General features: G+C 45.2%; 2 protein-coding genes across 3 annotated transcripts; both read right to left on the reverse strand.

Annotated features, from left to right (window-relative positions):
• Window positions 1-1,138: 1,138 nt before the first annotated feature.
• Window positions 1,139-5,312, reverse strand: barhl1a (BarH-like homeobox 1a). The gene is made up of 3 exons (XM_047380306.1): window positions 4,102-5,312; window positions 3,097-3,298; window positions 1,139-2,626 (listed from the first exon to the last, which is right to left on the reverse strand). Exons 1-3 carry the CDS (start codon window positions 4,421-4,423, stop codon window positions 2,440-2,442), a joined length of 711 nt encoding a protein of 236 aa, XP_047236262.1. The 5' UTR covers window positions 4,424-5,312; the 3' UTR covers window positions 1,139-2,439.
• Window positions 5,313-5,434: 122 nt separating this feature from the next.
• Window positions 5,435-14,123, reverse strand: cfap77 (cilia and flagella associated protein 77). Of its 2 annotated transcripts, none has more exons than XM_047380304.1 (7): window positions 13,802-14,123; window positions 13,271-13,338; window positions 9,109-9,208; window positions 6,369-6,603; window positions 6,198-6,297; window positions 5,938-6,039; window positions 5,435-5,703 (listed from the first exon to the last, which is right to left on the reverse strand). In XM_047380304.1, exons 1-7 carry the CDS (start codon window positions 13,857-13,859, stop codon window positions 5,581-5,583), a joined length of 786 nt encoding a protein of 261 aa, XP_047236260.1. In that variant the 5' UTR covers window positions 13,860-14,123; the 3' UTR covers window positions 5,435-5,580. The 2 variants fall into 2 exon arrangements, with proteins under 2 accessions (XP_047236260.1, XP_047236261.1); XM_047380305.1 differs by having other exon boundaries at window positions 13,798-14,122.
• Between the last annotated feature and the right edge of the window lie 1,234 nt (window positions 14,124-15,357).

Raw genomic sequence — 15,357 nt, forward strand, 5'->3', positions numbered from 1 at the left:
TTTATTTCTATAGCTCCAATTCACAACATGTCGTCTCAAGGTTCTTCACAAAGTCAGGTTCATTCATTCCAATTAATTGTAACCATTGAACAGTTCAGTCAGATTCAGTTATTTATTCAAATTGGATAAAAAGTTTTTCTATCTAAGGAAACCCAGCAGATTGCATCCAGTCAGTGACTTGCAGCATTCACTCCTCCTGGATGAGCATGTAGAGACAGTGGACAGTCACTGGTGTTGACTTTGCAGCAATCCCTCATACTGAGCATGCATGTAGCGACAGTGGAGAGGAAAAACTCCCTTTTAACAGGAAGAAACCTCCAGCAGAACCAGAACCAGGCTCAGTGTGAGCGGCCATCTGCCACAACTGACTGGAGGTTTGAGAGAACAGAGCAGAGACACAAAGAGAACAAAGAAGCACTGATCCAGGAGTACTTTCTATGGGAAGGAAAAGTAAATGTTAGTGGATGTAGCTCCTTTAGTCGTTTCATCTAGAAAGAAAGAACAGATAAACTCTGAGCCAGTTTTCAAGGTTAGAGTCTGAAAGAGAGAACATAGAGTTAGTTACAGTAGAAGCTCAGTCAGTAGCTATGTCTAGGAGAGAGAAAGGGTTAAACACTGAAAGACAGGGCCATGTGGATCATCTGTAGAAGGTGAGCATTAAGTTGTTGCCAGCAGAAGCTCGGACGATGCCCCTCTCCAGAAAGGTGTCACAGGTAGACACAGAGTCAGGCCAGGTGTAGCTTCTAGGAAGAGAAAAGAGAGAAAAAGTTAAAAGCTGAAATAACGGCAAATAATGCAAAATTGGAGAGTAGTATGAGAATGTAGCGAAGAGGGTGAAAGTGGTCATTATGTCCTCCAGCAGTCTAAGCCTATAGCAGCATAACTACAGAGATAGTTCAGGATAAAATAAGCCACTCTAACTATAAGCTTTATCAAAAAGGAAAGTTTTAAGCCTAGCCTTAAAAGTAGACAGGGTGTCTGCCTCACGGACTAAAACTGGGAGCTGGTTCCACAGGAGAGGAGCCTGATAACTAAAGGATCTGCCTCCCATTCTACTTCTAGAGACTCTAGGAACCACCAGTAAACCTGCAGTCTGAGAACAAAGTGCTCTGTTAGGAACATATGGACCAATCAGATCTCTGATGTATGATGGAGCTAGATCATTAAGGGCTTTATATGTGAGGAGGAGAATTTTAAATTATATTCTGGATTTAACAGGGAGCCAATGAAGGGAAGCTAAAATAGGAGAAATATGATCTCTCTTGGTTTATTATTGGGTCGAGTCGTTCTGAGCATGTATGTGGCAACAGTGGAACATTTGACTATGGTCGCTGGTGTCTCTAGTGCCACGTTTCTGACTATGGAGCTGCCAATTACCAGTTAGCTTCTCAGCGGGTGTGTCGCTGAGCGGGAAAATCTGTGTTCATCTCAAACATTCATGTTCAGAACTGATTTCAAACTCCATAATCAAAGTTGGGTTTGAACCAGAACCATCATGTCTTAGGTGAAACAGCCAATGTCTAAAACGGCTAAATCAGTTCTGGTTCCGAAGTGAAATCCAAACAGGAATGTGATCTGAACCGCCTTATAAAGTTTCTTATTTATCGCCCCCTACTGACCTGTCACTGCTATTTTGCTGTTCTCAGTTTGATGTTTTATGAACTGGACCTTCCAGAACATATACAGAGTTGTTCTAAAGAGACCAGAAAACAAGTCCATTAAATAACCAGTCCAAATGCTTTCTAAATCTGAACCTGAGTCCTGAACGACCTCCATGAATAAAACCACAATAAAACAAATCGAAACCAAAAGAAAATGTTCTGCTCAGATTGGTTCTGATCCAGTCTGAAGCAAAGATACACCACAGAGAACTCCTGGTCAGACTTCGAAGCACCAGGGACCCGTTCAGAAACAGAAACCCATGTTTTACTGGGATCAGCCCACAAATGACCAGCTGGTAATCGAGTCATTGTAACAATTCAGGATTGGACCTCACTGAATGGACAGAACCTTCAGACAACATTTGTCTGTGATGAGACGCCTCTGAACTCTTGTGTTTGTCTTCAAGTATCCAACCACTTAAGACACACCTGGACCTTCACACGATCTGGACGGGTCTATTCATACAGATCGGAACTGGTTCCAGTAAAACTTACTTCCAGAGTGCATCAGAACCTTTAATTAATCAGTGAAAACCTGAAAAAATTTAACAACACATTGCAGGTTTGTGTCTGAACCGTCCATCAGTCAGGTTCTGATGGACGCAACCACTCCGTGTGTTGGCAGAATGAGTCCATTTTCTCATTAGTTCGGTTCGTTTCCATGGAAACAAGAGGACAAAGCTGTCCTTTTTGATTGACATCAGGGGAACCGGTCTAGGTTCATTTACTGGATAGCGTCCCAAAGAGTTCTGCAACCTTCCTCCCAGTCCTCCCAGTGTCAGAGGAGCTCCATGTGAGCGCAGGGCGGAAGGCGGAGGACTTCAGTCAGGTGGGCGTGGCCTCGGCTCAGGTACGGGTCCGGTGTGGGCGGGGTCAGAGGACATAGGAAGTGAGGTGAAAGGAACACCCGGCTGGCTGTAGCCAGAAAGCCCAAGCCCGCTGCAGACTGTCGTTTCCACTTGGTTCTGAAATGGAAACTTACAGTTAGAACCCGAGAAAACATGGAGTCCTCCTGCTTTCTGTTTGGTTCTGTTTCAAAACTCAAATGGGACTGAGATATAAGGAGCATTATATTCCTGGCCAATCACAGCGCAGCATCCGGTGCCGACCCGTAAATACTGTAGAAACTGGGTTTTCTGCTCTAAAAGCTACACATTTGCTTCAGCTGAATCATTTAAACCTTTCTGCAGCTAGTGCGACAGAACTCTAAGGGAACTAGGTTCTGGTTCTGCTAGACATTACCAGACTAGAGTCCTGGATGGAGAGATGAAAACAGGTTCTGTTACTCCAGGCTGAAGGAAATCTGGAACTTCTACCAGGACCATGTGAGACTTAGTAAACTGTAACCAACTGGATCAGAACTTATTTGTTAAATGTACCGTCTCTCCTCCGTTTTCTGACCCAGGACCAGATGGTCATCTATGGCCATGGTTACCTGCGGTTCTGGTACCAGGTCTTGACCTGGGTGTCGCTGAGCTGCAGAGAGGCAGCGAGCTCCATCCGGTCCTGGACGCTCAAGTACTTCTGTTTCTGGAAGCTTCTCTCTAACCGGGTCAGCTGCTGCTCGCTGAACGCTGTCCGGGCCTTCCGAGGTTTCTTCAGGTGTCCTGGTACCGGCGGTTCCGAGCCACCATGTACTGAGGGATGGACAGGTGGAGATGACATATCAGCTGATTGGTTTCTAACAGATCAGCGTTCATTTCAGGTTTACTGTGACCCGATCAGAACTTCAGCTGGTTCGGATATGATGATGAAACGAGAAAAAAAAAAAAAAAACGTTCTGATCAGACTGGACCGGGCTATGCTCTGAAGACAGAAACTTTGACTCTTCATCATGACTGTAGCTAAAGAGAGTTAAAACCGGACCGACCGCACATCAGAAAATTTAAATATTATTTCTGGAAGTTCTGCTGAATCTGTTTAATCCTTTAAAACCAGAACCACATGACCTTCAGATTGACCCCTGGGGTTTTCAACATTTATTTGGATCGGTCCATATGTCTGACAGGTGATTTAAACATCAAAATATTTTCTGACAGTGACGCTTCAGATCTGTGGAGTTGAACCCATCAGAACTTTGATCACCAAACAAGGTTCGGTATAAATTTAAATTAAATTTGATTCTGTTCATTAAATCAGATGTTCTGTTTTATCTCCGTTCAACAGCCCAAACATTTCTTATTAGTATTGTTGCTGTTGTAGAAGATTAGAAAATGGACCCGGTCACCTCCTCGGTACCAGAAACTGAAACAAATTTGGAAAATTCACAGAAACTATTTTAATGTTTAAAGCAGAAAATTTACATAATTTTTAAATTAAAGTAAATAGAATATTTGTTCAAAAGTTGAAAATCAGATTTTATTTTTCATTTAATGAAAATTAAATTAATTTAAAGTTGATTTTCTGACCGATTTTTCTCAGAAGCTTTTCTACGTCTTACCTCCGACTTCGTTGTTGTCATCCGGTCCGGATTGGAACGGCTCGGCTCGAGGTTCGGGATGTCCCAGGTCAGAACATGACCGGCAGTCCCCCAGGATGTCCCGGATCAGAAAGGAAGAGCTGAGACAGCGGGGCCGATGGACCGGACCGGGCAGCGCCAGACATTCCTGTCGGGGAACCGGCTCCATCAGCGGCGAAGGAGGCGCTGAGCTGCCGCTCCTGAGCTCCGGAGGGTCTGCCCGCGAGAGGAGCGCTCCGGGCGGCCTGAGTGACAGCAGCGAGTCGATGAAGAAACAGAAGCGTTCGGAGGCTGGGAGCTCCATGTCAGAACGGAACCAGGAAAGTTCGTTCACGGAGAAGCGTCAGCGAAAGTGACGGAATGCTGGTGCTGACGTCATTTAAAATGATTTAAAGTAAAGAAAAAGTCTAAATGATGTTTTCTGATGCTGTGATCAGAACCAAACTGGATGGTTCTAGTACATCCCTCCTCCTCCTCCTCCTCTCCAGGTAGGTCTCCACCCAGAAGACACTTTATCAACACATCCTCACACTGATCGGTTCTGATCTGACGGTGATGTCACTGAGAAGGTTCTAATCCACTCACTCTAGTTCGGTTAAAGAGCTTTAGGCTCAGGTCGGTTCTGCTCGCTGCACAGAAATTAGATCAATAATAGGAAGAAGTTATTATTAAAAGTAAAAACTCGATATTTGAATCCAGATGATTCTGGTGTTGATCCAGACAGAGCTTGTTGCTCTGACGTCATAACCTGATGTAGTCTGGGTGATGCTCCAACATCTCGCTGAGCCCCAGGAACCAAGGATTTCAGGACTAAAGGACTACAGACCTGGTTCCTTCTCTGTGGTGACCAAGTCCTTTCAGAACCTTGTACTGTACTGAATCACAGACCCTGTTCTGGACCCTCTGCAGTTTGTCTAAAGATCCAACTAGTTTGTAGACAATGTTGTTAACATCGCTCTTAATCCTGCAGAACCTGGATGTAGACCGAACCTTCTCCAGGGTCTTGTTTGTGGATTTTAGTTCTGCTTTCAACAGCAATCCCTGCTCTGGTACAGCCCGCAGCATGACAGTTTTCAGATGGTGCTGAGACCACAGCCCTGTTGATGCTGGTGATGTTCTTACTGAACTTTAAACTTGAAATGTAATAGCTTCTATTAAAATGCTCCGGCTCCACCAGGTCAGATTGCTTGAATGTGAAAATGTTCTGGCCCATAAATATTATTTCTGATTCAGATTCAGGCGTATTATTATGAACATCTATTAGTCAATATAAACCCCACAGATTGCTCCAGGTTTGTAATGAACATCAGCATAATAGAAACAAGAACCATTTATTTCCTGCTGTTGAAAACAAGTGAGAGACCTGGACCAGAACCCTGGTAGAGTTCTATCCGAACTGTTTTCTAAAACAAGAAAACTCGTCTCGTTCTTGCAAAGGAAACATTTCTGCCTTATTTACACTCATATCAACATGTCCGGTTCTGTCCCCAGATTAGTCCAGATTGTTTGTCCCCTGATCCTGACGACCTCTCCTGATCTCTGACGAGCTCCAGGGTCCCTGAAGGTGTCGAGAGCCGGAGGTATCTGCAGGAGGAGCAGAGAGGTGATCACCTACAGAACAAAATGTTTGACAGCTGGTAAACCTGTTTAATGTTCCAGAACCTGCTGCTACCATGAGGTGGAAGAAACAGAAGGCTGAGAAGAGATGTCTTCATCAATCAGTAACTCAGTTTATGAGATGGAAAAGTCAGGATTTAACTAAAACTGAAATAAATACAAGTTAAATAAAGCCTGTTTATGTGCAGGTGTGTGTTTTACCTGGGAGAACTGAGGCAGTTTGAAAGGTGTCTGTTTGACTGGCACAGATCTGCTCTTCCTCAGCAGACTGGTTCTGGTTTCTGCAGGTCGATCCAGTTTAATCTGAAGTTTTAATATCACAATGAAAGGACACCTTAAATCAAAGTAACAGTAGAGCAGGTTGAATGCATTTTTAATCTGAGCCCGGTTTGAAAGCCCGAGTCGACCGCAGCTGAAACATGCAGGAAGCTGACAGAAAGCTTCCCTTCTGTCTCTCTCACCGTGTGTTTGTGGTTGCTGGTTTGGTTCCTGTTCAGCTGTTGGTCCATCCAGCGATGGCCGTACTGATGGGACAGGAGGTCCGCCAGCGGTGATGAAGGCCTGATCGAACATCCAACGCCATTAATCAGGTCTCAGTGATCAATAATCAGTTATCCTCTCTGTTTTCTCACCTGTTTCTGACTCCAAATGTGATGTCAGGTACCACTGGTGGCCGTCGTGAAGTTCTGCCCTCATGGTGCTCTGTAGTCTGCTTCTGGGCTTTGACCCCACCCCTTTGAGCCCGGTACTGGCTCAGCTCTTTGGACGTCATCAGTCCAGACCTAACTGCGTCCCGGTTTAGAGACACAAAGTCCAGATGCTGAGTGTGGTTTTCCCGTCTGGACTGGACCCTCCAGCTGGACAGGGCTGGAAACACACATAGCGTGAACCAAACACCTGGGCCAACAGAATTGTAGGACCCAAACACAGGATTAGAGAGCCAAAGGGCCATAATGATCTAGGGTCTCATGGGTCAGAAAGTTGGAAGGTCCAGGGCCCCCAGGGGGCCTCTGTCGTTCTGTTGCTCAGATGTTCTTACTAAGGAGGAAGAAGTAGCTAAAGGTTTGAAATCAGATTGGTTCTTTGAGCTTCAGAAGGTCTTCAGAGTTTTTATCTGAACTTTAGCTTATTTCTTATCTAGTTTTCATTCCAGAATTGGATCATTTTTAGAGGACTGTTTTTATTTGAATCATTAAAGAAGAGAAAGCCTCCTAAACTCACAAGATGAAATGATGGTTCTGGTCACCATCAGGGTGAATGGAGACCGTACGTCCCAGTAGCTTGATGGTGGAACCATCAGAGCAGTAGAGTTAGCAGGAACCAGAGCAGCAGAACTGATAGGAAGGATGGACAGTTCCTTGGTTCTGAATGATGCTGAAGTTCATCTCCAATGCACTTCAGTTAATTTAAGACATCTTGTCTAAAAAATCCAATTTATGCTCGGAAATATAAAGTTATTTCAATCCAATCACACAGATTCCCAGTCAGGTTCATACGTTCCAGTTAATCCTAACTATCAACCAGTCAGATTCAGTTATTTATTCAAATTGGATAAAAAGTTTTTCTATCTAAGGAAACCCAGCAGATTGCATCCAGTCAGTGACTTGCAGCATTCACTCCTCCTGGATGAGCATGTAGAGACAGTGGACAGTCACTGGTGTTGACTTTGCAGCAATCCCTCATACTGAGCATGCATGTAGCGACAGTGGAGAGGAAAAACTCCCTTTTAACAGGAAGAAACCTCCAGCAGAACCAGAACCAGGCTCAGTGTGAGCGGCCATCTGCCACGACCGACTGGAGGTTTGAGAGAACAGAGCAGAGACACAAAGAGAACAAAGAAGCACTGATCCAGGAGTACTTTCTATGGGAAGGAAAAGTAAATGTTAATGGATGTAGCTCCTTTAGTCGTTTCATCTAGAAAGAAAGAACAGATAAACTCTGATCCAGTTTTCAAGTCTAGAGGAAGAAAGAGAGCACATAAGGCGACTGTGGCTCAGTAGGAAGAGTAGTCGTCTTGCAATCAGAAGGTTGTGGGTTCGATTCCAGCATCCTCCGGCCATATGTCGACGTGCCCCCGGGTTAACCTCAAGTTGCCTACTGATCTGTGTATCGGTGTATGAATGTGTGAGCGTTAGTGAGTGTGATTGGGTGATAGTGGCTCTAGTGTAAAGTGCTTTGAGTGGTCTGTATGACTGGAAAAGCGTTATATAAGTTCAGTCCATTTACCATATGCAAGCGCAGAGGCCTCTCAGACTGACCCAACTGTGTGTTCTACCAGAACCAGATGGGTCACTGGGTCCAAAACCTTTCAAATTCGTTCCTGTCTTCTCCTTCTGAATATCTGACAGCTGCTCAGATTTCTGTTTAAACCGCCTTATGACTGCTCACCTGATCAGCTGTGTGTGTGTGTTGGGGGGGTTGATTGACAGTTCAGAGGAGCATCATGTTAAACCCGGTGTCTCAGTTGAGCGAGACACACACGTGTAGCATGTCTCTGATTGACAGACGTGATCGTTGCCTGAGGGCAAGTTTCCATCATGCAAACTGACTCTGTCAGCAGATAACTGCTGCTACACACACACACACACACACTCACACACACACACACACACACACACACACGCTCAAAAAAACAAGCACACACAAACATCTCTTCTATTCATATACACCGTTTCATCACTGAGAACAAAAAGCCCTCATTTTGAAGCTGGTTCTGACCAGAACTCTGGAACCAGTGCTGATACACTATGACAGAACCCTTCCTCACTCAGCAGAGTGTGTGGAGTGGAGGAGGGACAGCAGAGTGGGCTAGACCAACACACTGATGGTTCCTGGTCAGCTGAGCGGAACCACAATCAGGACTGGACATGAGCAGTGATTTAGTGCAGAACCGGGTCATCCAGCTGTCAGGTCCTCTCCTGCAGCAGCTTAGATATCCAAACACAGCCATCTGTGTTCTGGTGCTGATGTCAACCTACACAGAACCTGCAGTCTGGGTTATGGCAGTCACTGAGGCACACTGCAGGATGACAGGGGGCTGTAATGACTCTGGCACCTGAGTCCAAACGGCAGGTGTTGGTGTCATGGAATTCTATAAGTCTTGGAGCATCGTTCCTTGGTGTGGTCCGCTTGGCCAACCAGAATCCTCATGATTGGCCGGGTGGGTCTTCTCATGTTCCCACTGGTTGCCCTCATCAGGACATTGCAAGACCCGACATTTGAGGGAAACCACCTGTCATCAGGGAAACCCACAGAGTGGTGCTGGTCTGCTGACCTTCACTGTCTGCTCTGACAGACGGTCCGGCTACTGCCGGGACCAAGAGCTCCTGTTCCAATTACAAAGCTCCAGTGTTTAAAGGGGGCGGGGCTTACCTTCAGTCACGCCTCCATCTCTGATCAAGCTGCTGGTTCCGAAGGTGAAATCTGGACCAGGAATAGTTAGACCCCTGGACCTGGTCCTCCCCAGCGGCGCCTGCACACAGAACAGACTGTGATCATCATCATCTTCATTGAACTTTGACCTTCTGATTTTAAAGATGAGCGGTTCTGCTCACTCAGCTGAGTGGCTGCTTCTGATTCTGAGATGTAAATAAAGCCCGAGTTCAGCCGGGCAGAAGCTGTGTGAGACTTTCCAAACCGACCTACAGGGACGCCTGGATGAGACAACACAGGACATCATGAAGGTCCAAATGATCCATAGTACAGTGCTGGATGCTCCTCACACTTCAGTGTTCAGATAAGGTCTTAGCAGACATCTGTGAGATTATCTGAACCTGAGAAAGGGCCACCAGTGACCCAAATGGGACCAGAACCTGGCTCTCTGTGAGACACTCCTGTTTCTCCTTCCCGTTTTTGAAGTTAGTTCACCTCCAAAGGTCTTCACACTGACCTTTGGAAGATGGATTCATTGGGTATGCAACAGGTCAGACGTCTAATGGACCAAAGGCTGAAGGAAACTGGACCTGGTTAGGGCGGAAACCTACCAAGGTCCAACTCAGGCCTGTTTGTTTTCTCTGGTTTTCATCCCATAGATGTTCCTCCTGACTCAGAACTTTCGTGTTCAGATGAAGCCACTAAAGGAGCCACTGCTGCCATAAACTCTTTCCTTTTTCCTTTCACATAGAAAGTACTACTGGATCAGTGCTTCTGAGTTTTATGTGTCTCTGGTCTGTCTTCTCAAACCCTCAGTCAGTCATGGCAGATGGCTGCTCAATCTCAGCCTGGTTCTGGTTCTGCTGGAGGTTTCTACCAGTTAGTTCCACTGTTGCCACATACATGCTCAGGAGAACGACTCGACCCAATAATAAACCAAGAGAGATCATATTTCTCCTATTTTAGCTTCCCTTCATTGGCTCCCTGTTAAATCCAGAATATAATTTAAAATTCTCCTCCTCACATATAAAGCCCTTAATGATCTAGCTCCATCATACATCAGAGATCTGATTGGTCCATATGTTCCTAACAGAGCACTTTGTTCTCAGACTGCAGGTTTACTGGTGGTTCCTAGAGTCTCTAGAAGTAGAATGGGAGGCAGATCCTTTAATTATCAGGCTCCTCTCCTGTGGAACCAGCTCCCAGTTTTAGTCCGTGAGGCAGACACCCTGTCTACTTTTAAGGCTAGGCTTAAAACTTTCCTTTTTGATAAAGCTTATAGTTAGAGTGACTTAGTTTATCAGGGAGGAAGTCTTCTTCCCTCCCTGTTGGTTGGAGTAAGGGGGAGTCAGGTTTAGCCTAAACCGGCTCAGTTATGGTTGAGGTCCAAACACACCCTCCATTTCTGCTACCTGTATGACCCCTTCTCTTTTCCAATGGTTATAATCAGTCTGACAGAGAGAGGTATCCCAATCCTTGTGGTTTTTAGTAGAACAATGGCCATCAGTGGGCTCTAGATGGAAAAACTGTCTACTTTTAAGGCTAGGCTTAAAACTTTCCTTTTTGATAAAGCTTATAGTTAGAGTGACTTAGGTTATCAGGGAGGGAGTCTTTTTCCTCCCTGTTGGTTGGAGTAAGGGGGAGTCAGGTTTAGCCTAAACCGGCTCAGTTATGGTTGAGGTCCAAACACACCCTCCATTTCTGCTACCTGTATGACCTCTTCTCTTTTCCAATGGTTATAATCAGTCTGACAGAGAGAGGTATCCCAATCCTTGTGGTTTTTAGTATAATAATGACCATCAGTGGGACCCTTTGTGAGGTTCCTTGAGACGACATTGTTGTAAATAAGCGCCGTTTAACTAAATAATCTGAACTGAAACTATCTGTGTAGTTATGCTGCTATAGGCTTAGGCTGCTGGAGGACATAATGACCACTTTCACCCTCTTTGCTACATTCTCATACTACTCTCCAATTTTGCATTATTTGCCGTTATTTCAGTTTTTGACTTTGTTCTCTCTTTTCTCTTCCTAGAAGCTACACCTGGCCTGACTCTGTGTCTACCTGTGACACCTTTCTGGAGAGGGGAATCGTCCGAGCTTCTGCTGGCAACAACTTAATGCTCACCTTCTACAGATGATCCACATGGCCCTGTCTTTCAGTGTTTAACCCTTTCTCTCTCCTAGACATGGCTACTGACTGAGCTTCTACTGTAACTAACTCTATGTTCTCTCTTTCAGACTCTAACCTTGAAAACTGGATCAGAGTTTATCTGTTCTTTCTTTCTAGATGAAACGACTAAAGGAGCTACATCCATTAACATTTACTTTTCCTTCCCATAGAAAGTACTCCTGGATCAGTGCCTCTTTGTTCTCTTTGTGTCTCTGCTCTGTTCTCTCAAACCTCCAGTCGGTCGTGGCAGATGGCCGCTCACGCTGAGCCTGGTTCTGGTTCTGCTGGAGGTTTCTTCCTGTTAAAATGGAGTTTTTCCTCTCCACTGTCGCTACATGCATGCTCAGTATGAGGGATTGCTGCAAAGTCAACACCAGTGACTGTCCACTGTCTCTACATGCTCATCCAGGAGGAGTGAATGCTGCAAGTCACTGACTGGATGCAATCTGCTGGGTTTCCTTAGATAGAAAAACTTTTTATCCAATTTGAATAAATAACTGAATCTGACTGAACTGTTCAATGATTACGATTAATTGGAATGTATGAACCTGACTGTTGTGAAGAACCTTGAGACGACATGTGTTGTGAATTGGCGCTATATAAATAAACTGAATTGAATTGAATTTGGTCGCATTGTTTGATAACCAAGATCAAATTAGGTTTGACTCTGGTTCTGTCTGCATGATTGGATTGAACTGACTGTATTTCTGTTATAAACTGGATCTGTTTGTTCTGTAAAGAACCTTGAGACAACACTAGTTGTGATTTGGTGCCATAAAAATAATCCAATTTGAAAGGCTTGATGGTCCAGACCCGATAGTATGAGGAGCTCCATGGTCGAGGTCCGAAAGTGACTATTCTTTGAGTTTAGACCTGATGATCTGCTGTAGTCATGAAATTCCTAATTGGACCTTGATATAAATGTTCTTCTGGACATCTGAGAGTCAAGAATATTTTGGATCAGCGGAGCTCCTGCTTCATTCCATCTTTAGAGGTCCGGTTGTTTAGTTGAATCCATTAATGATGTTCTGTCTGGTCTTCAGGAAACTCTCAGGTTTTCTTCCTGTTTTATATGTGATTGTTTCAAACCCAGAAGAAGGTTAAAGTTCATCTCCAGAGGAAGTTCATTTCAACGCCAAGCTGAGGCCGATATATTTGGTGACCAGTGAGGTTGGGTCAGTTCTGGAAACCGGGTCAGGGGATCCATTAAACAGGCTGCAGGAACTCAGAAGGAGTCCCACAGTAGGAGATGGGATCAGAGTTCAGCAGAACTTTGTCATCAGAAACGGGCAGATGTTTCAGCAGCTGGACTTAGAGAACTTGACTTGGACCCATTTGGACTGAACTGGACTGTTTGTACAACGTAATTAAACCCAAATCAGACTTCATGTTTAGATTGTGTTAGAATGAACTGAACTGATCTGAACTGAATTTGGACCTTTGTACCTGATATGAAATCGGACCTGCCTGTAAAGTACCTTCAGGTGATGTTTGCTTCACCAGAGCTGAAGTCAGCATCTCCACCTGGTTTTTCTAAGCTTTCAGGAAGTGTTCCTGCAGAGAGGAAGAACCTGTAATCCTGCAGGAACAGAACTCGGCCATCTTGGAATACCGTTTCCATTGAGGCCGGATTTAGGAACACTGACCCAAAGCATCCCACTCTAGAAGACCATCCATCAGTTATCTTTGGTCCTCCAGGACCCTGTCTCTGGATCCTGGACTCTCCGTCAATCCGGACCCCTGCACACTGCCAACTTTCCACAGCAGCAGTTGTGGAGGTGTTCTGACCCAGATGGGTGACTGGTTTGTTTGTGGTTACTTTGGTTCAGATCCAAACATTGAACATTTGACTGTTGCCATATAAGCCCGGCCCACTGACAGGTGGGTCCAGGGAATGCGGTCGTGACCCTCTGTCCGAAACCAGAAGTCACGTGGACCTTCAGAAAATGTGGATCCTGGTGTGGAATTAGACCCCGATCAGATTAACTTTACCTTAATCAGCAGCGGGTCCATCAGCATCGACTTTCTGACCACGCCCAGCCGCGGTGACGTCATGCTTCCTGTGACGTCAGAGATAGCAGCAGATTGAGGTTAAGGTGAAAACATTGATCAGCTGCAAACGGACCTCAGCTCGGTCAAACATCAGCAAAGACGAAGAAGAAGCTGTTTGCCACTGCAGTTAAGCTGGCTTCAAACGCAGATCGTGTCCTCTGGCAGACCCCTCACTCTGCAGGTGTTTAGTGTGAGCAGATCCCCTGAAATAATGTGTTCCCCTGGTTGGTTCCAGTGTTTAACCGCACCGTGGGGCTGCTGTTCCACCAGACAGTGTTTCCACCAGGGTCTGAGGAGTCCAGTGGGGTTAGTGGACAGCAGACTGGTGAGGAGGATCTGCTTGTGTGACGTAGGCACACGGTGGGAGCAGATTATTTCAGGGGAACTGAATTTCACACAACACCGGGACACTCTAACGGCCCGCAGAAAAAAACACCTGAAACAGGTTTAAATGGCAAACAACTCACCTACCTGAGTTCATCTGAGTTTCCTCCTTGCGTCCTGCTGCCACTGGTTGGGTGGTTGCCATGGTGACGGGACGCCGAACGTCGCGTAGGCAGCTGCCTCGCAGGGACCCTAAAGGACGCTCTTTGTATGGTTTTAATTCAGACGGAAATGAAAATCTTCTACAGTTTCATAGTTTCAGGAAGGATTCAAGCTGCTGCTTGTTTCAGACAGAAACTGATCAAATGATGCGAATCCATCAGAACCGAATGGACCTGCAGTCACCCCAGGGCACATCACAATGTCAACCTTCAGGGGTCGGCAGGTAGCTCCGCTGCATTCAGGAACTATCGGGAAAAAACGCAGTATGAGGATGGCTCCTCTGATCTCTGTGTTGTAGATGTAATTAGATTTTGGTGTGTAAAGTTGACCATTAAAGAAAACATAATCCATAGAGAACCTCACTTCTGTTACATTGAATCCCTGCCAGCCATCATCTCCATAAGAAACAGTCCACACAACTTCAAATTGTTCTAATCCGCTATTGTTAAACTGGTTTCCATACGGGGAGGGAAATTTCCGAGTTCCGGGAACGCAACACCCCTGATTCGTCAGCTTCTGCGTCAGAATCCCTTTTAAACAAGGATCGTTGATTAAACAAATGACTGACTACAAGCTCAAACCTAAAATCTGAGACACGAGAAACAAGAAGAAGAAGAAGAATCTGGAGAACATACTTGTCCTTTTCTGATATCTACTTCTTAGAAGAGAAAATAGTTTGGGAAAAAAGGTCCCAACAGCAGGTTACATAAAAATAGAAAGAAGACAAAGAGCCCTAGAAATAACGTCTGTGACGGATTCAGCGTAAGAAAATAATGTTTAAAAGGCAGACAGACATTAAACATGCCAAGAAACACCCTGTGATCAGATGGTGAGAATATTTAGAGATCAGGTTAGAACCTGGACCTCCTGAAGATGGAGGAGTCCCACAGTCTGACAGGAACGACCTCCTGGATGTTTTGTAGCATAGTTAAGAAGAACCAACCCGTTGCTGATGTTCCAGGATCAGTTCAGTTATTCCTGCAGAAGATGGGAGTCATTTTTCGTCATTCGGCTCCTAAGGAAATGTCAATATTACATCAGTCCAATAAAAAAAATAAAGGATTTTAATACACAAATATGTTAATATCCATGTTATGACCTACAGAGTGATGAAGAAGACTGCTGACTTGGAAGTAGTCTGGAAAAGCATCATTGCTAAAGAAGCTGGTTGTTCACAAAGAGCTGGATCCAAGCATCGGGTCTGTGGAGAAGTATCGACAAAACCAACTCCAGCAACCACAGCCCGGAGAAAATTGTGAAGCAAAGTTCAGTCAAGAATTTGGGTCGAGTCCCACAAAGCGTGGAATGAAGCTGGATTGAGAGCTTCAAGATCCACTAGATGTATCCAGCACGTGGAGACATTTCTCTGCTGAACCCGAGACAACAGAAACGTCTTACCTGGGCTGAGGAGAAAAGGACCTGGACTGTTGCTCAGGAGTCCAAAGTCCTGTTTTCAGATGAAAGTCAAGTTTCCAAATCAA

Source organism: Girardinichthys multiradiatus, chromosome 12, assembly GCF_021462225.1.
Source record: "Girardinichthys multiradiatus isolate DD_20200921_A chromosome 12, DD_fGirMul_XY1, whole genome shotgun sequence".
Lineage (NCBI taxonomy): Eukaryota > Metazoa > Chordata > Actinopteri > Cyprinodontiformes > Goodeidae > Girardinichthys > Girardinichthys multiradiatus.

Excerpts from the sequence above, each read along its gene's own strand:
- barhl1a (XM_047380306.1), bottom strand. The coding sequence starts at position 4,423 with ATGGAGCTCCCAGCCTCCGAACGCTTCTGTTTCTTCATCGACTCGCTG. Across the intron at positions 3,299-4,101 it reads TGACAACAACGAAGTCGGAG|TACATGGTGGCTCGGAACCG; the intron begins GTAAGACGTAGA and ends TCCATCCCTCAG. Across the intron at positions 2,627-3,096 it reads ACCTGGTACCAGAACCGCAG|AACCAAGTGGAAACGACAGT; the intron begins GTAACCATGGCC and ends TTTCCATTTCAG.
- cfap77 (XM_047380304.1), bottom strand. The coding sequence starts at position 13,859 with ATGGCAACCACCCAACCAGTGGCAGCAGGACGCAAGGAGGAAACTCAG. Across the intron at positions 9,209-13,270 it reads TGGACCCGCTGCTGATTAAG|GCGCCGCTGGGGAGGACCAG; the intron begins GTAAAGTTAATC and ends TTCTGTGTGCAG. Across the intron at positions 6,604-9,108 it reads AGATGGAGGCGTGACTGAAG|CCCTGTCCAGCTGGAGGGTC; the intron begins GTAAGCCCCGCC and ends GTGTGTTTCCAG.